General features: G+C 52.1%; 2 protein-coding genes across 7 annotated transcripts; one reads left to right on the top strand and one right to left on the bottom strand.

Annotated features, from left to right (window-relative positions):
• The first annotated feature begins 333 nt into the window (after positions 1-333).
• ANGPTL6 (angiopoietin like 6) lies at positions 334-9,349 on the top strand. 5 transcript variants are annotated; one of them, XM_042249913.1, is made up of 8 exons: positions 334-990; positions 4,954-5,024; positions 5,116-5,257; positions 5,450-6,032; positions 7,150-7,327; positions 7,865-8,052; positions 8,131-8,401; positions 8,900-9,349. In XM_042249913.1, the coding sequence occupies exons 4-8, from the start codon at positions 5,457-5,459 to the stop codon at positions 9,088-9,090; spliced, it is 1,404 nt and encodes a 467-aa protein (XP_042105847.1). In that variant the 5' UTR covers positions 334-990; positions 4,954-5,024; positions 5,116-5,257; positions 5,450-5,456; the 3' UTR covers positions 9,091-9,349. The 5 variants fall into 5 exon arrangements, with proteins under 5 accessions (XP_042105847.1, XP_042105848.1, XP_027825407.2 ...); XM_042249914.1 differs by lacking the exon at positions 4,954-5,024; XM_042249915.2 differs by lacking the exons at positions 334-990; positions 4,954-5,024 and adding an exon at positions 2,180-2,265.
• SHFL (shiftless antiviral inhibitor of ribosomal frameshifting) lies at positions 9,308-13,619 on the bottom strand. 2 transcript variants are annotated; one of them, XM_042249916.1, is made up of 8 exons: positions 13,511-13,619; positions 12,929-13,052; positions 12,688-12,737; positions 11,279-11,317; positions 10,987-11,136; positions 10,451-10,554; positions 10,155-10,309; positions 9,308-9,697 (listed from the first exon to the last, which is right to left on the bottom strand). In XM_042249916.1, exons 1-8 carry the CDS (start codon positions 13,529-13,531, stop codon positions 9,489-9,491), a joined length of 852 nt encoding a protein of 283 aa, XP_042105850.1. In that variant the 5' UTR covers positions 13,532-13,619; the 3' UTR covers positions 9,308-9,488. The 2 variants fall into 2 exon arrangements, with proteins under 2 accessions (XP_042105850.1, XP_027825408.1); XM_027969607.2 differs by having other exon boundaries at positions 9,308-9,611.
• Positions 13,620-23,716: the final 10,097 nt, after the last annotated feature.

The following is a 23,716-nucleotide window of genomic DNA, read 5'->3' as shown; positions in this document are numbered from 1 at the left end:
CTCTGAGGCTCCTAAAATATCCTAAATGATCATCATTTTCTCTCTGACCTGCGAATTAAGAGAGATGATGTGTACACAATACTTGGCACCCTGGCGCCAGGCACTTGGGAGCCTGAGAGGAGGGTGGCGCTTGGCAATTACTCGCTTGGGCGCCCAGCTCCTGAGGATCAGCTGTCCCTCGCAGAGGCCCTGTCTGTGGACTGGCTGGGGGATGGAAACTCCACATCACCTTCTGGAAATTCAGGGCAAGGCGGGCGCTTGGTCAATAATTCCCCCCCTCCCAGTTTCCGCTCAAAGCCCCAGTCTTGGCCTCAGGCCTCTGGCTTCTTCCCCAGAACCTTCGGGTGGGGGAAGAGATTTCCCCCAACATCTCTCTCCCTGTTCCATCTGTTTCCTTCCCATGTCTCCACTCCCCACTTTACTCCCCTCCCTCATTTGTCTCCCCACCACTTGCTTCCCCTCTCCTGTCTCCGCACTCTAATTTTTTCTCCTCTCCCCACTTCTGTCTCCCCCTCCCCATCCCTGCCTTCTCCCTGTCTGCCTCCCTCTCCCCAGCCTTGCTCCTGCCATCAATTGTCTCGTTCATCATCTACAAGTTTCCGTCTTTCTCCTCTCTCTGCCCCTTTTCCCATTTCTCTCTTCTCATCTCTCTCTTCATCACCCACCTTTCTCCCCACCTTCCCTACGTCTCTCCTCTGTCTCCCAGACACTCCCTTCTACTAGCCCCTCTCCTTCCTTGACTTCTGAGGTTTCTTTCTCTGCAGCCAAAAGGGGGAGCCGGAGGAGACTACCAGTGGGGGGCGGAGGGGCCCCAGCCCAGGCCCAGAGCCCAGCCTGGCAGCTTTTCTCTCAGATCTGGGACGACCATTTCCTCCTTCAGCCCTGGAGGCCACTCGGGTTACGAGCTCAGGACAGTAGCAACTGGGAGAGTGTGTCTGCTGGTCCGGGAGGCCTTCTTACAAGGAGACCCTAGTCCAGTGGGGGCTCTACGTGAGTCGCTTTGTACCTCTGAGGGATGAGTGTGTGGTTACTGCTGCCTGTTTCCGTCCTTGCAGGACTTGCCCTGTGTGAGGATGTGAGAGTGTGTGAGAGATAAGTGGAAACTCGCACTGGGTGGCAGGCGGCTATCAGGGGCTTGTCTCTGCGCTTTCCAGTTGGTTTGTGTCTCTGCCCTTGCCGCTGTTTGACTGAGTGTACTTGGGTGTGTATGTGCCTGACGTGCAGATACGGACACGCTCAGCCCACAGGATATTTTCTTTTGTCGTGATGTATGTGTGTATGTGACCACGCTTTGAAAAGTCACTGCCCAAATCTGTGCTGTGTTTCCAGCTGTCTTTTTCTTTTTTTGCCACACCACAAGGCTTGTGGGATCCTAGTTCCCTGATCAGGGATGGAACCTGGCCCCCGGCAGTGAAAGAGCAGAATCCCACCCATTGGGCCACCAGGGAATTCCCTCCAGTTGTGTCTTTATAATTGGGTGTGCCGGGCAAATCCATGGACACACACACATACACACAGATTCCATCCATCTTTGCTGCTTTGTGCAATGGTTTGCATGTCTTATTGGGGTATCTCTATGTGTCTTTGTGCTGCACTGTTACACAGGAGTGTGTGACTGTCGTGGTTCTGTGTGTGAGTTCTGGAGCCATGTTACCTGGGCTGAATCCCACTGCTGCTTTTTTCTTTGGCTGTGACCCACAGGCCAGTTGCTCACCCTCTCTGAGGCTCAGTTCTCTGCTGTAAAATGTGGCTACTTATGGAGACCAGCTCAGGTGGCCAGGATTAAATGAGATACAAAATGTTGAGTTTGGAGTCACCCCCATCAGGCAGCAGGTGCTGCTGAAACTCGCCGTTGTGGTTCTCTGTGATGTGTGTCTGTGTGTCTGTGTCCGAGGCTGGGATTCACCCCAGCCTCCTGGGCCTGCAGCCTCCCACGCTCTGTGCTCTGCTGTTGGGGGGACGTTCAGGACACTGAACTGCGTTATCAGGCTCTGGTGGCCTGAGCAGGAGGGTCTGGCAATTCTGCCTCTGTTCTCACTTGGGAAATGCTAAATATTTACAGTTGGAGCTCCCTGGCTTAGCATTTCACAGCTCCAGTTCCAGGCTCTGGGTGGCTGGGGGTGGTTACCACGCCTCCTTCCTCCTTGCTCTCCCACTAGCCTCTCCCCTTCTCCAGTTCAGAGGCCCTGCTGGACCCTCGGCTCCTTCTTGGACTTCTTGTGTCTGCTGTGGTCCTTGTGGAACTCAGGGTCTTGGTCGTGAGAGGTGAGAGCACAGGAGGGTGGGAGGGTCAGTGGAGGCTGAATCTGTCTGTTGGGAAACCTGGGCCTCGGTTTGGCTGAGGGGCTCCCCAGGCCTCCTCTTTACCACAGGCTGAGATTCCAAAAGGCAGCAGATGTTACACACACTCTAGTTCCAAGGGGTTTGTGTGCATGCATGTTCAGTTGTGTCCAAGTCTTTTGCGGCCTCACGGACTGTAGCCCTCCAGGCTCCTCTGTCCATAGGATTTCCCAGGCAAGAATACTGGCATGGGTTGCCATTTCCTCCTCCAGGGGATCTTGAGACCCGGGATTGAACTGCATCTGCTGTGTCTCCCTCATTGGCAGTCAGATTCTTCACCACTGCACCACCTGGTTTGGTCCATCCCTATTATGTAGGGCCTGAGGTCTTCCAGGGTTGGGGGCAAGGAGAGGACCCTGCTCTGCCCTGGGGAGCTAGTGCTTGGTGTTTGAGTACCGTTGTGAATATGCCTTTCTGCAGCTCAGAACCCTCCACTGCTCCCACAGGACTTGGAGTAAAACTCCAGACCCTCCTCTGGTCCCTGCACACTGTGCCTCCATCACCTCCTTGTCCTCGGTGCCTCCTGCTCTCCCCCTTTCTCATTCCGTTCCAGCCTCACAGGCCTCCCTGTTATTCCCTGGGCATATCAAGTTAGGTTCCACCTCAGGGCCTTTGCACTTGCTGTTCCCTCTGCCTGAATGATTTTCCCTTTATCGCTCTTCCTTCAGGTCTTCACTCAAGTGTCATTTTCTCAGTGACCTCTGACTCCTCTACTTATTTACTTATTCATTTATTTATTTATTTTTGGCCTCGCCACATGGCTTATGGGATCTTAGTTCCCTGACCAGGGATAGAACCTAGGCCCCTGGTAGTGAAAGCAAATTCTGACTCCTTTATTTAAAGTGCCCCCCAGCCCAGGTCTCTCACATCCTTCCATATTTTTTCTCCTAAGACTTATCACTCTAAGACCTACCTACCGTTTTTTTCCAATCTGCCCTGTGAGGCCAGGGGTTTTGTTTGTGTTGGTCACAGCTGTGTCCCCATCTCCTGGCACACAATAGGTGCTCAAGGAATGCTTGTTGAGTGTGCGAATGAGGTAATGTGTGTGATGATGAAGCCCACAGGACACACGCTTGTGTGGCCACTAGGATGTGTGAGTTTAGACAAAGTGGATGTTGGTGCAGACAGGGCTGACATGTAGACCATTTTCTGAATGTGGGCAAATGTACATGGGAGGAACGTGTTTCCCCATCTGAGAGGCTGCAAGTGTGTGAACCCCAAGAATGAAGACAGTGGGGGCCTGGGTGTGGATCCTGCAGGGCAGAAGGTTAGTGGCCACAAGTATACGTCCTTGAGCGAAGACACCTATATGAGCTCACCTGTGGGAGTCAGGGAACACCTGTGGGGGAGCATGTGGGTGTTGCGGGGCCTGTGTGGCACCAAGCACTGATTTAGGAGCTGAGAACAGAGCAGTGAACAAAACCCAGACTCAGCCTCTGGGAGCTGCTATTTTGGTGGAGGAATTCAGAGCATAAACAATGGCAAATCAATGAGGCAAATGCAAAGTGACAAATGCTAAAATGACAAAGACCACAGGGACTTCCCAGGTGGTTCACTGGCTGAGATTCTACGCTCTCAGTGCAGGGGGCCTGGTTAAATCTGTGGTCAGGAAACTAGATCCCACATGCTGCAAGTAAGACCAGTGCAGCCAAATAAATAAATATTTAAAAAAAAAAAAAAAAGGAAAGAAGAAAGAAAAAGTCCGTATAGGGTGTGCCCAGGAGGGGCGACTTTAAATGGGGTTGTCGAGGAGGGCTTCTAAGGAGACAGCTGAGACCTGAATAAGGAGAGGGAGGCATGATAAATTCAGAGCAGCATATTCTAGGCTGAGAAAACAGCAAGTGCAAATGCCTTAAGGCTGAAGGATGCCTTGTGTGTTTGAGGAACAGCCAGGAAGCCAGGGTGGCTGGAGCAGAGTGAGTAGGGTGAACAGGAGGAGGTGAGGAAGGGAGGGGACTGGACAGAGCTTGTGGAACTTTCTGCGCTGCAGGAGGACTTGGGTTTTTCCTCTAAGTGGGGACATGACCTGACTTGGGTGTTCACAGGCATTCTCTGGCTGCTGTTGGAAAACCAGAACAGAACCTGAGGACAGAAGCCTGGAGACTGGGAGGTAGCTGCTGTCAGGAAAGCCAGATGGTGTCTTGAGCTTGGATCATGGGATGGGGTTAGCACGGGGTGGTGGGGGGTGATGTGCAGGAATTCAGGGTCTAAACACCAGAGCTGACAGGCCTGGCTGATGAGTTCCATCTGCCATGGAGAAAGAAACGCAGACAACCCTGGGGTTTGGGGCTGGGTATATGGGAAATGTGGTGTCCGCTACTAGACTGAGTTAGGGGGACTTTTCCCTCATCCCCTCTCCCATTTTCCCATGGCTTCTGCTTCAGCTTCCTCCAGGTCCTTTAACACATCAGGCATGATCCACCCTCAGGGCTTTTCAAGTTTCAGTTCCCCCTGCCAGGGACCTCTTCTCTCCTAGAAACCCCATGGTTTCCTCCCTCAGGTTTTTCTATAAAAATGTCACCTCCTCCAGGTCTTCCCTCCTCTCAAATCCCTGTCTTTTCACTGGTGTCTTTTTTCTTTTTTTTTTTTTTTTGGCCTCTTGTGGGATCTTAGCTCCTGGACCGACCAGGGACGGAATCCAAGTCCCGAACAGCGAAAGCGCAGTTAAACCACTGACGGCCAGGGTATTCCCCTCTTTTACTGCTATCTTTAATACAAACTAGGGCCGTCTAATACTCTATGAATTCTAACTTAATTTTGTTTCTTGCTCACCAGGGCAGGGATTTTGTGTGTGTGTGCTGCCCCCGACTGTATTCCCAAGCGCCTAGAACTGAGGCCAGTAAACACTAAGCTCAGTGAAGCCTTGCAGAGTGAATGCACGAGGCATATTGACCTGCAGGGCGCCTGGAACTCAGGGGTGAGGCCAGGGATGGGTTCTACTGCAGCATCTCCAACCTTGGGCCTGGGAAGGGGATGTATCCGGCGTGTGCGGCCCCTGATACACGCAGGTGTAGACATGTGCGTTCCCGTGTGGGAGAGGACAGGGTTTGGTCCGACTTGACAGTCGGGGGTCCAGCCCCCCTCCTTCCCGTTCATTCTCTGCCCGCAGGTCCGCCATGTCGGCACCCCGGCTGCTCACGTTGCAGCTGCTGCTCCTGCTGGGCGCGTGGTGGGCGCGCGCAGCCGCTCCGCGCTGCACCTACACCTTCGTGCTGCCCCCGCAGAAGTTCACAGGCGCCGTGTGCTGGAGCGGGCCAGCGGCCGCGCGCCCGACGCCGGAGGCCGTGAACGCCAGCGAGGTGGCGGCGCTGCGCGTGCGCGTGAGTCGCCACGAGGAATTGCTGCGCGAACTTCAGCGGCTGGCAACGGCCGACGGCGCCGTAGCTGGCGAAGTGCGTGCGCTGCGCAAGGAGAGCCGTGGTTTGAGCGCGCGCCTGGGCCAGCTGCGCGCGCAGCTGCAGCACGAGGCGGGCCCAGGGGCGGGGCCTAGTCCGGGGGCGGAGCCCGCCTCCGCGCTGGCGCTGCTCGGGGATCGCGTGCTGAACGCCTCGGCAGAGGCTCAGCGCGCTGCCGCCCGCTTCCACCAGCTGGACGTCAAGTTCCGCGAGCTGGCACAGCTAGTCAGCCAGCAGAGTGGCCTCATCGCCCGCCTGGAGCGCTTGTGCCCGGGGAGTGCGGGAGGGCAGCAGCAGGTAACTCCGAAACTATCACCCTCCCCAAATCTCAGCCACTTCTTGTGGGCGTTGTCAGTAAGGTGTGGCCTCTTGAAACCCCAGGATCTCTTATCCGCAGTTCTGAAGTACAAAAAGCTCCATAAACCGGATCCCTACCTCTCCACCAACAACTCATTTGGGTCAAAACGCTACTGGTAGCTACTTAAAGTCTTTACTTATCTACCTGATATGAATACTCAGTGGTGGTGCTTTAGTCGCTAAGTCGTGTCTGATTCTTGCGACCCCCACGGACTGTAGCCTGCCAGGCTCCTCTGTCCATGGGATTCTCCAGGCAAGAATACTGGAGTGGGTTGCCATTTCCTTCTTCAGGGTTTCTTCCTGACCCAGGAATTGAACCCAGCTCTCCTGCATTGCAGGCAGATTCCTGTAATTAGGTATATTACTAATATGTGCATGAAGACCTCATTGGGGATGCTAGGGAATATATGTAGACCCTGTGTTACTGTTTCTTGTTGCCCTTTAGTCTAAGTCGTGTCTGACTCTCTGCAGCCCCATGGACTGTAGCCTGCCAGGCTCCTCTGTCCATGCGGGTTCCCAGGCAAGAATATTGGAGTGGGTTGCCATTTCCTTCTCCAGTTATTGTTTCTAACTCCTGCTCTATTATTTAGAATTCTGGACTATGTCTGGCCTTGGGTTTTGAATAAGAGATCGTTGCTCTGACGGTAGCTACCTTACAGGTTTGGGAGGCTTCAGTAAGTTAATACTCAAGTGTTGCATTGCCTCATATTATCCCTGCTTTACAGAAAAGTTTGGAGGAACAGATTGGTTAAGCTGTGGACACCAGAGCAAGAGTTTAAGCCCAGCTCTGTCTCTTTTAAAATTTTTTGGCCACACCTTGAGGCATGGGGGATCTTAGTTCCCCGACCAGGGACTGAACCCCTCCCCTTGCAGTAGAAGCAGAGTCCCAACTGCTGGACCACCAGGAAGTCCAGCTCTGTCTCTTCTTGACTGCTGGAGTTAGGCTGGGGAAGATCAAGCCATGCTCCTGCTTGATCGCCTTCCCATCTGGGTGCTGGGAGATGTAAGAGCCCAGAGCCTCCAGGGCTAACGCATCTGACTTTCTTGGTTACCCCAGGTCCTGCCCCCACCCCTGGTACCTGTGGTTCCCGTCAGTTTGGTGGGTGGCACTGACGACAGCGGCAGGAGGCTAAACTCAGCCGCAGAACCCCAGAGAGATCAGACCCTGAGACAGCCAGGACCCCTGGCCTCTCCTCTGCCCTCAGGGCACCCTGCTGTTCCTCCTAAGCCAGCAGGTAAGTCAAGGGCATGGCTGTTGGGGGTGTGAGGAGCCAGGGGATTCCCAGTGCAGCATGAATAGAGGGAAATAGGAGTCAGGACCTTAATGTGAGATTCCCCTTGTGGTGAGGGGACTGGGGGGGAAATGATGCATTTTTATTCTGTTGATGGAACAGGGAGATATGGCTCTTAAGGAACAAAATTCTTACTATGGTGTGAAACTAGGAGAGGTACTCTTATTTTGATGAGAGGGCAGCAGATTTAAGAATGCTACTTTGGTGAGAATTTGAGGAAGTTCAGAGAGCCATGTTCAGGACCTCTCTTCTGGTGAAACCATAGGATTTAAGAATCCCAGCCTCCACATTTGCTCTACTGAGAGAAGAGTGACTTAGAGTCTAATTTAGGTAAGAAAAAGGGTTTGGGGGCTTTTATCCTGGAGAGGGAATAAGAGAAGCAGTACTTCTGGTGAGGGGACCAGTGAGAATCAAGACTCTTACTCCAGTAAGGGGTTGACTGGTGTAGCTTGTGCCTCTCCCATATCCCTGTGCCCATAGGCCCATGGCGGGATTGTGCAGAGGCCCGCCAGGCAGGCCATGGACAGAGTGGAGTGTATGAGTTACGAGTGGGCCGGCACGTGGTGTCAGCATGGTGTGAGCAACAGCTGGAGGGCGGAGGCTGGACTGTGATTCAGAGGCGGCAAGATGGCTCGGTCAACTTCTTCACTACCTGGCAGCACTACAAGGTGGGCACAGGTGGGTGGGGCAGGGCTGGGCGGGGAAGGGGCCCAGCGCCTACCTTTCTGACTTTCTTGCCCTGCCAGGTGGGCTTCGGGGAGCCTGATGGGGAATACTGGCTGGGCCTTGAACCTGTGCATCAGCTCACCAGCCGTGGGGACCATGAGCTACTGGTGCTCCTTGAAGACTGGGGAGGCCGTGGGGCACGCGCCCACTATGATGGTTTTTCCCTGGAGCCTGAGAGTGACCACTACCGCCTGCGGCTTGGCCAGTACCATGGTGATGCTGGAGATTCTCTTTCCTGGCATAATGACAAGCCTTTCAGCACCGTGGATAGAGACCGAGACTCCTATTCTGGTAAAGGGCTCTTATTTTGGTGGTGTGTGGGGGCAGGATAGAAGACTCTTAGTGAGGAAATGAAAGAGGGTGGGGTAAGACTTTCCTCTGGTAGGGATCAGGGCAAACAAGAGAATGGAGGACAGGACTTTTATTCTGGTGAGGGAGTCTACGTTCATTCTCTAATGAGTTAATAAGTCAGGGCCTCAGCCTTTGTGAAAGGAGGTGGGGGAAAGGGGGAGCTGTGAGAGCTAGGACTTTTAACTATTGTAGAAAGAAAGTAGAGAAGGTTGTTTTTTCTGGTAAAGGAATGAGAGGAAAAGCTCCTTGTTTGCAGAAAGGACGGAGGAAAATGTGACTTGTACTTTGGTAAGGGGATAAGGAAGAAACTAAGGCTATTACTTTGAAGTAGGGGGACAGAGTATGCCTGGCAAAAGCCTTGTGTTAGTGAGGTGCTGGTAGAGGCTTTTATTCTGGTGAGAAGAATAAAATAAGGCTTTTTTCCCCCTCTCCCCTCAGGTAACTGTGCCCTGTACCAGCGGGGAGGCTGGTGGTACCATGCCTGTGCCCACTCCAACCTCAATGGTGTGTGGCATCGTGGTGGCCACTACCGTAGCCGCTACCAGGATGGGGTCTACTGGGCCGAGTTTCGTGGTGGGGCTTACTCTCTCAAGAAGGCTGCCATGCTGATTAGGCCCCTGAGGCTGTGACCCTCTGTCCATCTGTCCCTCAGGTCCCAGGGGATGTGTGTCAGCAGGAGCCCAAGTTGTCCTGGCCACCCCTCCTTTGTGGCTCCATGCAGACCATGCCCCACAGACCTCCTCCCATTGTGGATCTGCAGGGCTTCCCCAGGGCTTTGTAGACAGTGCCCAGGAATCCCCCTGCCAATATCCTGGACCCAGACGGCTCCCCAAGGGCATTGAGATCTCAGTTTGAGCTCATATTTTATAACAACACAAAATAGCCACAGACCGTGTCTGGTTTTCATCTGCATCTGGCAGGGGTCACTCCCCGTGCCCGCCCTCCTCCTCGTCCTCCTCCTCTTCCTCCTCCTCCTTCAGGTCCTCCAGAATGAGGTTGTCCAGGTCTTCCAGGAGGCCCCCCTGGCTCAGGCAGGTAGCCACAGTGGAGCCACTGCTGATGTGGAGGTTGCTGGGGTGCAGGACTTTGGGCAGGTGGTTCTGCTTTCGGCTCTTGGGGTGCGCACAGGACGTCCCAGGCACATGGGGCTCTGGGGAGGGAGAGGTTCTGAGCCCTCTCCTGGGGCTGGAGGCCACGGGGTGCTTTGGGGGAGGGGAGGGGCTGCGGCCACAGGCTCTAGGGCAGAAGTGGAAGTCACAGACGTTGAAGCCACAGGAGACCCACGGTCATGGGCATCACCTGAGACTACAGAGGACCACACAGGAGCCAAGAACACAGAGAGACTGCAGGGGCTGAGTCCACAGGACCCTGGGATGTGGGTTGTCAGGGTGAAACCACAAAGCCTCATGGGTGAGAACATGGAGGGTGGCTGATGCCACGGGAGGTGAGTGTGAGGAGGGACCCCCCCTCCAGGAGAGACCTGGAGGCAAGGAGGTGGAGGACGGTGGAAGATGTGGAAGGAGGGGCCGATGTGGTAAGAGATGAAATGGCCTCTAGAACTAGGACCTAAGGAGTTAGGTGCAAGAAGCAAGCAGACACCTTGGTAGGTAAAGCCCCAGAGGTGGAAATCCCAGGAGTCCAGGCCACATAGACTGGAACAGGGGGAGGCCATGCGGACGCAGCAGGCGCTCACCTCTCCGATTGTAGCAGTCCTCAGCGGAGCAGGAGTGGGTGTGGGTACTGCGGCGATCCGGGTCGCGATCCCAGCGCGGAGGGAGGATCCGTGTCGGATACACAGGGAAGCCGCACCCGTAGCAGGGGGACCGGGACCCCATCTGTGCCCAGCCCCTGGGGGCGGGCAGGGCCGTGAGGGTCCAAAGGCCAGCTGGGCCAGGATGGGGCCAGGGCAGGGAGGGGCGGGGCGGGGCTGGGGCGGGGCCGAGGGTGAGGGGGTGGGGTCAGCACCCTCTCGGGAAGTTGTGCCCTCACCGGAAGTTGTGTCGACATTTCGGGCAGTGGAATTCAGCCACGCCCCACATCTTGTCACTGGGCACGGGATCATAGCGCTTCCGGCATTTCCTGCATCTGGACACCTGGGGGTACAGAAGAGCGGAGCAGATGGGCACCGATAGCCTGATGGTGGTCACGTTGGGATTTACACCATCGAAATTGGCGAACACTGTAAATCTGGGGGCACTTCGTTCCTGGTTGGTAGGCGTTTATCAGAAGCACACCACTGGTCAGGGGGTTCAGAAGCCAGATTTGGGGTTCAGGCTTGATTTCTGTGGTAGTGGTCAAACGCCATAGTCAAGAGTTCAAGGGTAAGTTGAGCTTCTCCAGTTGAATGTTGAAAGTCCAGCTCAGTAGGTCAGCGTTGGGGCTGAGATTGGGGTTGATCTCTGAGGCTGCAGGTGTCCGGGGTTGGGGTCTCAGAGGCTGATGTTCTTAGGTCAGTTGGTTTGGACACAGAATGGGGGTTGGGAGCAGAGCCGGGACAGAACCAAGGTCAGGGATTGGGTTATCACCTCTTTCCGCTGGGGCACGCGGCGCCACCAGACATGGTCACAGGAGGAGCAGGCGAACTGCCGGTCCACGGCAGGGATGAGGTCTTCCTGGGCACGCTGGAACATGCGTAGATTGTCTTCTGTCAGTGGCAGGAGGGATGTCGCCACCGCCTGCAGAATGGGGTGGGCGGGGCCAAGAGGGCGGTCAGTCCTCTTCTCTTCCAAACCCCTATCCTGTCCCTCCTTCTCACGTATGGATACCCCCAGGGGTGTGCACACCGCTCCACCTCCCCATCCCACACCCTGGACTCACCTGGATGTCCTGGTCCTGCTTCATGTCCTCTGGGGGGTCCTGGGTGGAAACATCAGGGGTAGAAACTGGGGAGGTGGCTCATGCCTCTTTTCTGGGGGCAGGGCTTCTGGATGGGGAGGCAGGGTTCTGGCCCCATATGAGTAAGGTGTCCCCAACTCAAGAGGAGTTAATTGAGCAGTTTCCACTTCCTGAGGGCAAGGGTGTGTGACCTCAGTTGTCCTCATAGCAACCCTGAGAGGTGGGCACACCTGTGATCCTCATTGCTCAGATGGGGAAACTGAGGCCCAGAGCTCTGAGAGGGCTTGCCTGAGATTACCCTGAGTGAGTGTGGGCAACAGGCCTGGGCCCCATGCTCCCTTCATGCTGGCAAATGCCACACACTTGCTGGCATTGTGACAGGTCACCTGTTTGAGGCTATGCTGCTTTAGGCTAAGTGCTTGAGCTCTGGATTCAGAGAGCCACAGGTTGGAATCCTGGCCTCATCACTTCCAGCTGTGGGGTCGTGGCCAAGCCACTCTCCCTAATGAAGGACATCTAGGAGTCCAGGTTCTGACTCTAGGTGACCTGGGTTCAAATCCCAGTCACCACCTGCATTCAGCATGAGCCTGGTGAGTGACTTCATCACCCTGTGTCTCAGTTTCCTCATCTGTCAAGTGGATATGATAAATAATAGGACTTGTCTCACAGGACCTGTGGCAATAAGTCAACAGAATTCCTGGAGTCCTGTTGCAGGGAAAGTGCTCAATCAATGATACTCTTTGCTAGTTTTATTATACTCATTATATGTATAACTGTAAATATATAAATGTTACAAGTATAAAACATACTTTATTATACTCTTTAACAGCTCTGTGCTGGGCCCTTTCAGACAGGCAAACCAGTGCACCAGCTACCAAGGCCATCTAAGGGGCAAAGTGGCCATACAAAGGCTCTCATTCATTCATTGCTTTAGTCATTCATTTACATGGGCTTCCCTGCCCCTCTTTCCTCCCCTATCTCTTACTCGTCCCAACCTGTCTGCAAGTTCCTCTGCTCAGGTCACCCTCTCTTCCAGGAAGATCTCCAACCCCTCCCCTTCCCAGGGATCACTCCTCCCTAGGCTTGAAGAATGTGGTACCACCTCCTCCAGGAAGCCTTCCCTGACCTCTTTGGCTCCTCTGTAATGATGATAATCCGGATTCTTTTCACTGCCTAGTTTCTTGTCTCTCTCCATTTCATACAATCAGCATGTAATGAGCACCTATGGTTTGCAGGCTCCTTGGTCAGATCCATAACTGAGAGGTAAGTGAATGAGGCTAGACCATGAGTTGTGGATGGACAGTGCACAGAAAGAGCTCTGCCAGGGATGAGCCTGACCCTTCCCTTCTTCCTTCCCTTACCACGTGTTTTGAGGGGAGGGGGCAGTTTACCTGGGTGTCCAGATCATTACTCAGTTCCTGTCCATCCTTCTGCTTTACCCCTGGTGGGGAGAGTAAGTGTAAGTGAAGGCCCCTTGAAAGGTTTTGTGGGAATTTCAGGGCCCCCAGAACCCCGATCCAGACCGCCCCCCAAAGAGATGATCTCATCGCCTCTTCCAGCCCCCAGCACAGACCACACCCCCTCCCTGCTCCCCAGCTTAACTCTCACCAGGCAGGACCCCCACCTGCTCACCATACACGATGGAGCGCCCCACTCCAGTGTGGTCGCTGCCAAATTTCCTCATCAGAGTCCCTGCCTTCTTGGAGGATACCTTTCCATGAAACTTCTCCCGGAGGCGCCGGACGCTTTTCTCCAGCTGGGGTAGGGGACCGGTGGGGGAAGGAAAAGCGCAATTGCCCTTCCTCCATCCCTAGGCTTCCTTTTTTCACGGCCCGAACTTGACCCCGGGTTTTGGCCTTCGCACCCCCCCCCCCCATCCCTCTACTGCATTTCCTGGAAAAAGCCAAAGTCCCCACAGAGTACTGGGGGAGGGAGCGGACTAGGGCGAGCGTCCCAGGCTAAGGGATGAGGCCGGCCAGATGACCCCTGGCCTCTGACCCTTGACCCAGCAGCCCCCGCTTTCCCTCGAGGAGGCCGCATTTTGCTCCGGGGCATGTGGCGGTCACTCTCCTTTCCGAGGGAGACGAGTGCCAGCCTTGGGGGGAAGGTCTGGGCTTGGATGGAGTCCCCAGCAACTGCGAAGCCCGCTCCGTGCCCCTAGCTCCTCCTCAGCATCTCTCGCGGGCCACCGGCCCAGTTGTAGCCATCTCCTACCTCCACACCTTCTTGAGACATGGTGGCGGCGTAGGTCCCCGCGAGGGTCCGCACTGCGCGCTCGGCGGCCCCCTACCTGGGCGCGCCCGTCGGTCCGGCCGCGCAGGGCAGGGGGCGGGGCCTCCAGGCCGGCTCCGCCCTTCCTTTCCTGCGCTCCGTTTCGCTTTCGTTTGGGAACGGGGGGGTGGACGGGGAGGGCTGGCTCCGCCCTGGCTCCGCCTCTGCTCTTGCGCCCCAAACCCAGGCGGGCGCCCCGGATCTGCACCCTGCGGCGGAGCGCGCAGAACTCGGGCGGGGGAAGCGGCGCGGCCTCTGCAGTCGGTCACATGTCCCCACGCTGCGCGGGGTCCGCGTCTTCACGTCCCTCGTGGGGGCGGGGCCGCATCTGAAGGCCGCGGCGAGTCTCCGTGCCCCCGCCTGTTCGCGCTCCCCTGTTCATCGCTCGGTCCCCTCCCTCCACCCGGAATCAGGCGCTAATGAGGATCTAGACCCCTGTCTCGCTCTGAGTGTCTTATCCGGCTATGTCTTCTCTCTGAACCTCAGTTTACTTCGCTGTAAAGTGGGGATGATGATAGTGGCTACATCCTGGGGACGGGTGTGTGTGCTCGCGCGCGCTCATGCCTGTGCGCGCGCGCGCGCAGGTGCAGGATTCGAGATCCCCAGGTCGAGTATTTAGTAGCGCCTGCCATGCTGTAGACATTCAACTAGTCACTGGGCCACCTACTATGTGCAAGATATTAAGAAGCAGGCAGTTGTGGTGGGGAGAAGATGCTCGTTAAAAATACGGATTCCTGGTTCCTCACAGTCTTGCAGAATCGGTCTGTCTAGGGGTTCCAGGGAATTTGCGCTGAAAAACGGAAGATTGAGAACCCCGAGGGATCAGGACGATTTTAACCCAGCATGGGGGGTGGGGGGTGGGCGAGGGGGCTGGAAGAGCCCTGCCTGGCGGCATCAGAAATGGTTTCTTTAAAAAAAGAAAAAAATGGCTTCTTGGAGGAGTCCGGAAGACCGAGGTCTCAGCAGTCAGAAGATCGGAGTGCGGGATGGAACAGCTTTGGGTGCAAAGACCCCAGAAAAAAGTGACTAGCGCTTTAAGCCAGGGCTTCTCAACCTCAACGCTATTGGCATTTAGGGCTGGGTGATTCTGGAGGCCTGCCCTGTGCATTGTAGGATATTTAGCAGCATCCCTGGCTTCAATCCGCTAGATGCCTGTGGCACTCTTGCCCCAGTCGTGGTAACTGAAAATGTCTCCAGACGTTGCCAAATGTTCCCTGGGGGTGGCAAAATTGTGTTAGGATAAATGACACCCCTCAAATTGTTTAACCTCCATCAGTAAAGATGTGGAAGCTCAATTCCTCGAAGAGTGTTTGTTTATGAATTATATACAAATACAGTATGAATTATATACAAATACTCAGATTCTGTGGTGGTGGTTTAGTCGCTAATTCGTGTCCGACTCTTGCGACCCCATGGACTGCCAGGCTCCTCTGTCCATGAGATTTTCCAGGCAAGAATACTGGAGTGGGTTGCCATTTCCTTCTCCATGGGATCTTCCCGACCCAGAAATCGAACCCAGGTCTCCTGCACTGCGGGCAGATTCTTTCCCAACTGAGCTACTAGAGAAAGATCAGATTCTGTAGATCATTTTATAATAATGTATTTGTTACATAATGATATTCGTTGGGCTTCCCAGGTGGCGCTAGTAGTAAAGAATTTGCCTGCCAATGCAGGAGACTCCAGAGACGGGGGTTCAATTCCTGGGTGGGGAAGATCCCCAATGATTAAAAATATAAATGTTCTAATGTTTTCTACTCGAACTCCAAAGTTTTGTTTGTGGAGTCTAGGCATTCCTCCCTGGAGCCTACTCTATTAACGAGTGTAAACAGTTCATGGTTCTTTGTGGCTGAGTGGTGGGGTTTCAGGCAGGAATGAGGGGCTGTAGGCGTCACAGAGCAGTGGTCCCTAACCTCTGGGATCTGATGCCTGATGATTTGAGGTGGAGCTGATGCAATAATAATCGAAATAGATCGCACACTAAATGTAATGCACTCGAATCATCCCGAAACCATCCCCCCACCCCCCACGCCGTCTGTGGAAAAACTGTCTTCCAGGAAAATGGTTTCTGGTGCAGAAAAGGTTGAAGACTGCTGAGAGGACCTAGGATTTTATCCCAGAGAAGCGGGGAGGCATGGAGGGGCTCTCTCCTTATAGTTCCCAACTACTACTTACCCAGTGGAGGGGGAGGTCACAGCTATGTCCCATCCCTGGTCACGGTGAGCACAGAACAGGCAGGGAACAGGTGGGAATCTGATCAAGCCCCAACACAATTCATGTCTGTTAGCTTCTCATCCTAATGATCACCATAGTGAGAGCTTGCTCTGTGCCAGGCACTGTTCCATGCACCATGGACACAGCATCACAGAAAACAAAGATCCCTGCCCTACAGAGCTAGCATTCTAGTGGGGGAGATAGAAGAAACAAATATGTGATGGGTAGGCAGTTTCCCTGGTGGCTCAGACAGTAAAGAATCTGCCCGCAATGCGGGAGACCTGGGTTCGATCCCTGGGTTCGATCCCTGGGTCAGGAAGATCCCCTGGAGAAGGGAATGGCTACCACTCCAGTATTCTGGCCTGGAGAATCCCATGGACAGAGGAGCCTGGTGGGCTACACTCCGTGGAGTTGTAGTCAGACACAACTGAGTGACTAACACTCTTACAACTTTCAGGAGATAATATGTGCCAGGATGAAAAATAAACTACGACAGGGGGATGGGTAAAGAGGGTTTAGGGAAGGCTGTGAGAAGTAACATCTGAGTGGAAACCTGAAGGATGCAGAGGAAGAGGGTTCCAGGAAGAATGGTAACTGGGGACTCTTCTTACCAGGTGTTGTAGTTCTCTGTTGCTGTGTAACAAATTATCTCCCCAAATGTAATGGCTTAAGGGCTTCCCAGGTGGCGCTAGTGGTAAAGAACCTGCCTGCCAGTGCAGGAGATGTGGGTTCGATCCCTGGGTTACGAAGATCCCCTGGAAGAGGGCATGGCAACCCACTCCAGTATTCCTGCCTGGAGAATCCTCATGGACTGACATGGGGTGATGTGGGGTGACATGGGCTGACATGGGGTGACAGAGATGGACATGACTGAAGTGACAGTACGCACACACGTAGCGACTTAAAACAAGAAACACTTATTAGCTCACACAATTTTTGTGGGTCAGGAACCCAAGGACGGCTTTAGTAGGCTTTCTGGCTCAGGGTCTCCATAAGATTGTAGTCGACATGTTGACTGGGGCTGCGTTCCTTTGAAGGTTTGACTGGGGCTGAAGGCTCTTGTTTCCAAGGAGGCTCACTCACACGTGACTGGCAGGTGAGTGCTGGTTGTTGGCGGGATGCCTCAGTTCCGCACTACCTAGGTTGACTTGAGTTTGATATGCCCAACCTGGCAGCTGGCCGCGCCAGGGCAGGCAACACAAGAGAAGGAAAGCCAGGTGGAAGTTGTATCGTTTCGTGACCTAGCCTTGAAAGTCCCAGAGCATCCCTTCAGCCGCCACATCCTGTGTGGTAAAATTGAGTTGCCAGATCCAGCCTGTGTTTAGGAAGAGGAGGATAAAGACCCTGCCCTCTCTCCCCTCCTCCCTCCCCATCTCCTACTGGAGTCTCTCGCTTCCAGCGCCAGAAGGCAAGGAAGGAAAGGGAGCCGGTCAGGCAGTCAGCCTGTCAGGGCACAGAGCAGGAGGAGAGGGTGAGAGTCACTCTGGAGGGACAGAGATACAGCCTGTGAGTATTGAATTTGGGCATTTATAGGTGAACAGAGGGCTTCCCTGGTGGCTTGGCAATTTCCGCCTGCCAGTGCAGAAGACACAGTTTGGTCCCCGAGCTGGGAAGATGCCCTGGAGAAGCGAATGGCACCCCACTCCAGTATTCGTGCCTGGGAAATCCCATGGGCAGAGCAGCCTGGCGGGCAACTGTCCGTAGGGTCGCAAAAGTCTCTGACATGACTTAGCGACTAAACACGATGAACAGAAAAACAAAGATTCCCAGCGATCACATGGAGGCGCTGCCTACATCAAAGTTTAGTTTGAGCTCTGTAACCATCTTGGTCTGTCTGGACACATATAGATAGCTTTCTTGTCCCATGATGTGGACACGAATGCATTTTATTCTTTGCCTTTAGGGAAAGGTGTGAAGAGGGGGGGGATGGATGGGGTGATAACAGTGATAAGAAGTGTAACCTCTGACATTTTAGTAATTGAGTCAAAGACGGAACCCATTTGACCTATCCGTTCATTTATTGGACAGACATGGATCAAACACCTCCTGTCTGGCAGGTATGGTGCTGGGCACCATTTCTATCCTTCTGGAGTCATGGTCTTAATCTGAAAGAGAAACAAGAAGCAGATGATAGCAGAAGGAATTATTTATATTTATGGTATGTACCAAAAAGAGAAATTGAGAGATCCATAAGAAAGGATAACACTTGGGAACCAGATGTGTGTAGGGTGGTCAGGGAGGGCCTCATGGATGAGATGTCTCTCGAACTGAAGTTTTTATTTTTTTGCCGCATTTGTGGCTTGCGGGATCTTAGTTCCTTTACAGGGATGGAACCTGGGGCCATGACAGTGAAAGCTATGAGTCCTAACCGCTGGAGGCCAGGGAAGCCCCACTGAAATGAAGTCTTGACACTTTCTGAAACACTGTGTCAAGGGTTTTGAACTGTGTATCTCATTTGATCCAGATAGAAATCATATAAAGGGGGTAATATTATTACAAAAGGGAAAACAAGAACCTCCTAGGGGTGGAGGGTTCTCTCCAAAGGATAAATAGGGAATAGGAACTACCTAGGGAAAACATGGAAACAGTGGCAAACCTTACTTCTTGGGCTCCAAAATCACTGAAGATGGTGACTGCAGCCATGAAATTAAAATTCACTCTTTGGAAGAAAAGCTGTGAGAAAGCTAGACAGTATATTAAAAAGCAGAGATATCACTTTGCTGACAAAGGTCTGTCCAGTCAAAGCTATGCCTTTTCCAGTGGTCATGTATGGATGTGAGAGTTGGACAATAAAGAAAGCTGAGTGCTGAAGAATTGATGCTTTTGAACTGTGGTGCTGGAGAAGACTCTTGAGAGTCCCTTGGGCAGAAAGGAGACCAAATCAGTCAACCCTAAAGGAAATCAACCCTGAATACTCACTGGAAGGACTGATGCTGAAGCTGAAGCTTCAATACTTTGGCCACCTGATGTGAAAAGCCAATTCACTGGAAAAGACCCTGATGTTGGGAAAGATTGAAGGCAGGGGGAGAAGGGGGCAACAGGGGATGGTTGGATGGCATCACCGAGTCAATGGACATTAGTTTGAGCAAACTGTGGGAGATGGTGAAGGACAGGGAGGCCTGGGGTGCTGCAGCCCATGGGGTCACAAGGAGTCAGACACGACTGAGCAACTGAATAACAACAACAAGGTGACGAGGTGCAGGTAGAGAGAGAAGCATGTGCAAAGGTCCTGAGGTGGGAGGGGGCTGGGTATATTGCAGGAATCTATAGGAGACGTCAGCTGGGGTTTAGTGAGCAGGGTGGAGAGTGAACGGAGGGGAAGATCACACCCAAATCTTGACCTTCAGTTGGACCTTCAGGGGCGTATGCTGGGTGAAAAGTATGTTTAGTTGTGGAGGAAATGGACATGATTGGAGGATGTGTGTGCTTTTCAAAACCTAGTCAATTTCTCCCTCAGCTTCATTAATTAGACCACAGTGAGCAGCATGCAGCATCTTAGTTCCCTGACCAGGGGTTGAACCTGTGCCCCCTGCAGTGGAAACACAGAGTCTTAACTGCTGGTTAAGTCCCTCCCTCAGTTTAACCAGATGAAGAAATTTGGGGATGCCTAGAACTGGGGATGTTGGGGTATGGGAAATCTCCATATTGTTGGTTGGAAAGAGTGTCCTTTGGTAGAATCATTGGAGAGAGCAACTCTGCAATACCTACTAAAGCATGATGTGCTATTTTTTTAAAATAACAAAGTGTTTTTATTAATTAACTGTCAAGCATGCCTCTCCAAACATCCCCCTACTTTTTATGGGTATATCCTCTTTAACCAGGGTTTCCCAGGTGGTGTGGGCTTCCCTGGTGGCTCAGAGGTTAAAGCATCTGCCTGGAATGCTGGAGACCCGGGTTCGATCCCTGGGTCGGGAAGATCCCCTGGAGAAGGAAATGGCAACCCACTCCAGTACTCTTGCCTGGAGAATCCCATGGAGGGAGGAGCCTGGTAGGCTACAGTCCATGGGGTCGCAATGAGTTGGACACAACTGAGCGACTTCACTTCACTTCACTTCACTTCACTTCCCAGGTGGTTTAGTGGTAAAGAATCTGCCTGCAATTCAGGGAACTCAGGTTTGATCCCTGGGCCAGGAAGATCCCCTGGAGAAGGAAATGGCTACCCACTCCACTATTCTTACCTGGGAAATCTCATGGACAGAGGAGCCTGGCAGGCTATAGTCCATGGGGTCACAAAGAATCAGTCATGACTTAGTGGCTAAACAACAACAAACTCTTTAACCGACTCTTCATGTGACAATGATTTGTAATATTTTCTTCAGATTGACTACAAAGATAATTTATTTTTTCTCTAGCATGATTGATCAGTATTTGTTTTTTATTATTTGTGGCTCAGAAAAAAGTTTCATCCACATAGTTCATTATATGTTTGTGTATATGTATGTGTTAAATTTCAGAATACTGTGTGTTATTTTAATTGTCTCTTTCAACCTCTGTGTTCTGATGCTTTGACAGGTGAGGCCTCGCTGACACTCCCTTGGCACACACACCCCATCCGTGTGCATTTCTGCATGTGGATCCCCACACTACCTTTACTCTCAATATGACATAATTCTCAAAATATCAAAAATTTTTTTGTTTGCAATAAGCATCCATCACTTTTGTAATGAGAATCGAGAAAATACACAATAAGACAAATCCAATTACTTTTTAAAATAACATGTACGAGACCCTGGGAATCTGTCTTTGACAATGACACCTAAGAGGTGAGAAGTAATTTGGAACTGCATAATTTGTGTAGCCCTTTGTAAACGCAGTGCCCTTGACAGCACAGCAATCTATTGTTCGACTTGCGCAAGATCGGCTTCAGATAGGTTTTCAAGAATGTGTTATGTGCAAAGCTGGGTGGCCCAAATGAATTCAGTGAATGGAGAAATCGAAGTGGTAGAAAGAGCCCGAATGTACCCGGGGTCAGCAGGGTGCCGAGCTCTCTGTGGAGTGTCCTCCAGTCTTTAGACTAGCAAGTGATCCCTCAACCTTCTGGCTTAGGCACTACTGCCCCTTTTTCAGATGAAGAATATGAAATTTCAGAGGGATTAAGCAAATCATGCAGTGATCTGGCTTGTAAGTGGCACAGTCAGGACTTGGACCCAGGACAGCTGCGCGCATCGCTCCTTCCAGATGGAATTAAGGATGAGTATAGAAGCCAAGGGGGTGCACCTTGGAAGCAGACAGTCTGGGTTTGAGCCTATTGCTAGCTCTCTGAGCAGTTTCTTCTGTTAAATTTCGGAGCCTAAATTTCCACATCTATGAAATGGGAATAGAGTTCCTGTAAAGATTCTGTGAGTTAATATAGATAAACCATTAAGAACTGGGCTGTCTGATAGGATAGCCACTGGTCACATGTAGCATTTGAGCCCTTGAAATATGGTAGCTCCTTATTCAGACGTGTTATCAGTGTCAAATTGCACGTTGGGTTTTGAAGATTTATGTGAAATAACACATTTTAAACTTTTTGTACTGATTACATTTTGAAACGATGATATTTTAGATATATTGGGCTAAATAAAATTGTTATAATTAATTTCATAGTTTTGTTTTGTCTTTTTAATGCAATGACTAGAATATTTAAAATTATAAGTATGGGGGCTCCTCTGGTGATCCACTGGTTAAGAATCCGCCTGCCAGTGCAGGGGACACAGATTCGATTCCTGCTCAGGGAAGAGCCCACATGCGGAGGGGCAACTAAGCCTATGTGCCACAACTACTGAAGCCTGCAGCCTAGAGCCCATACTCCACGATAAGAGAAGCCACCTCAATGAGAAGCCTGTGCAACGCAACAAAGAGTAGCCCCCCTCTCGCCACAACTAGAGAAAGCCTGTGAATGGCAATGAAGACCCAGTGCAGCCAAAAAATTTTTAAATTTTTACAAAAAATTACATGTGACTTTCATTATATTCTTATGGGACTGTGTTGATTTAGAGGATACAAAGCATAGTAATCCTTCAAGGACCGTGTAGCCATTTTTATGATCACACTACCTTGATTTATGGGCTTCCCGGGTGGTTCAGCGGTAAAGAATGCACCTGCCCATGCAGGAGGCACAGGTTTGATCCCTGGTTCAGGAAGATCTCCTGGAGGAGGAAATGGCAACCCACTCCAGTATTCTTGCCCGGAGAATCCCGTGGACAGAGGAGCCTGGCAGGCTACAGTCCATGGGGTCGCAGAGTCGGACAGAACCGAGCAACTGAGCATGCAAGCACCTTGGTTTCTATCGTTTTTCCTAAAGGTGTCCACTGTGGGAAAACAGTTCTGTGCTCCAGCCCTGGGCCTGGTAGCCTTGTGTCTGCTCCTGGCAGCAGAAGCATTCACAGTTAATCATTGATCCCACATTCCGGAAATCTCACAGGAAGAGTTTCAGGAAAGTGCGTGAGGTAACTCAACTCTGGGAGCTCGGGTGGCCAGATGACTTCGTCTCTTTCTATGTCACAGTTTGAAATTTCAAATCTGTGGAAAGCCCCCTTGAAAAAAAAAAGACTGCCTTTTTTTTTTTTTTTTCTGATTGCAAGAATTGTGTTTGTTCTTAACAAGAAATAACAGTTAAACATTAAGAAATGTTTGATTTAGAAAGAGGAGGTCTTTATATACATAGGAAAATAAAACCTTAAATTATAGTTTTGCCTGTGGTCATCAGAGTGTCCACAAACAGCAGGAAATAGAAGTCAGGGTATGCAAGCAAACTGTGGACAGTTCTGGTTCCTTTGGGGAGGGAACAGGGGCCCTCACATTTTTTCCCTTTATGTCTGCCTTTTGGGGAATCTTTTTTGCTAGAAGGTCCTCATGTATGATTAAAAATAACAAGAGGAGGAAGAAGAAGAATACAAGAAGGGGTGGGGTAACTCCTCATTGCCCTGGTCCCAGGATAAGTCCCATTAAATTAAAAAAAAAGTATTTATTTGGCTGTGCTAGTTTTTAGTTACAGCATTCAGTATCTAATTCCCTGACCAGGGATCAAACCTGGGTCCTCCGAATTGGGAGCGTGAAGTCTTAGCCACTGGACCACCAGGGAAGTCTCACCTGGGTAGGCGGGGTTGGGCAGGGGTTGCTGTGATCTGATTTTCTTTGACTGTGTGAATTCCAGCCATTTTACTCCCTCCCCAAGGCCTCTTATCTGGCTCACTGATAATAAGGCCGATGAAGGTTTATTGAATACTTAGAATGCTGGACACTCACAGTAACTCTCTGATGGGAATCAGGTTAGAGATGAGGAAACCAAGGCACAAAGAGGTGAATAACTGTTAAGGTCACACACAGCCATGGAGACGGGGTGCAGCTAGACAGCATTCAGGTAGCTGCTGCCATGCCATCCAGTGGGCCCACAACCCCAGCCTCCTCTTCTGCTTGCTTGCCATCAACTCAGTTTCTTCCCGTCAGTCAACTGGGCCATTCCACCTCAGAGCTGGTCAATTCCTCTTCCTGCTCAAACACCTTCCGTGGCTCCCCACTTCCCTTCATAACGACCAAGCCCTTTAGCCTGGTGTTCAAAACTCCATCTTTCTTTTTCTCCCTCACTTGCAGCCCCTCCTTGACACTCTGAGTTCAAGCCATCCTGGATGACTTGCAATGCCTCCAGAACTCCTTGAGGCGGGGGGTCCCTTGGCCCCCATGGGCTACTGCCTTGGCTTACCAGTCCCCTACTCCCATTCCAGGCCACACGGATGAAACTCAGTCATCCTGCCCTGTCCCCTTTCTCAATTCTCCAGTTTCCTAGAATTCCTGGTCAAAGCTTCCATCAAGACCAAGTGCAGAGTGTATGCTAAATTCACTCATTCATTCAACAGTCATTTCCTGAGCACCTTCTGTGTACCAGCCCCTGCTACTGGAGCTGGGAATTCCACGATGAACCAGACAGACATGTGGTGTCAAGGAGCTGATACTGTG

Source organism: Ovis aries, chromosome 5 (genome assembly GCF_016772045.2).
Source record: "Ovis aries strain OAR_USU_Benz2616 breed Rambouillet chromosome 5, ARS-UI_Ramb_v3.0, whole genome shotgun sequence".
NCBI lineage: Eukaryota > Metazoa > Chordata > Mammalia > Artiodactyla > Bovidae > Ovis > Ovis aries.
The sequence above is the reverse complement of the archived record's forward strand: the minus strand, read 5'-3'. Positions and strand labels throughout refer to the sequence as shown.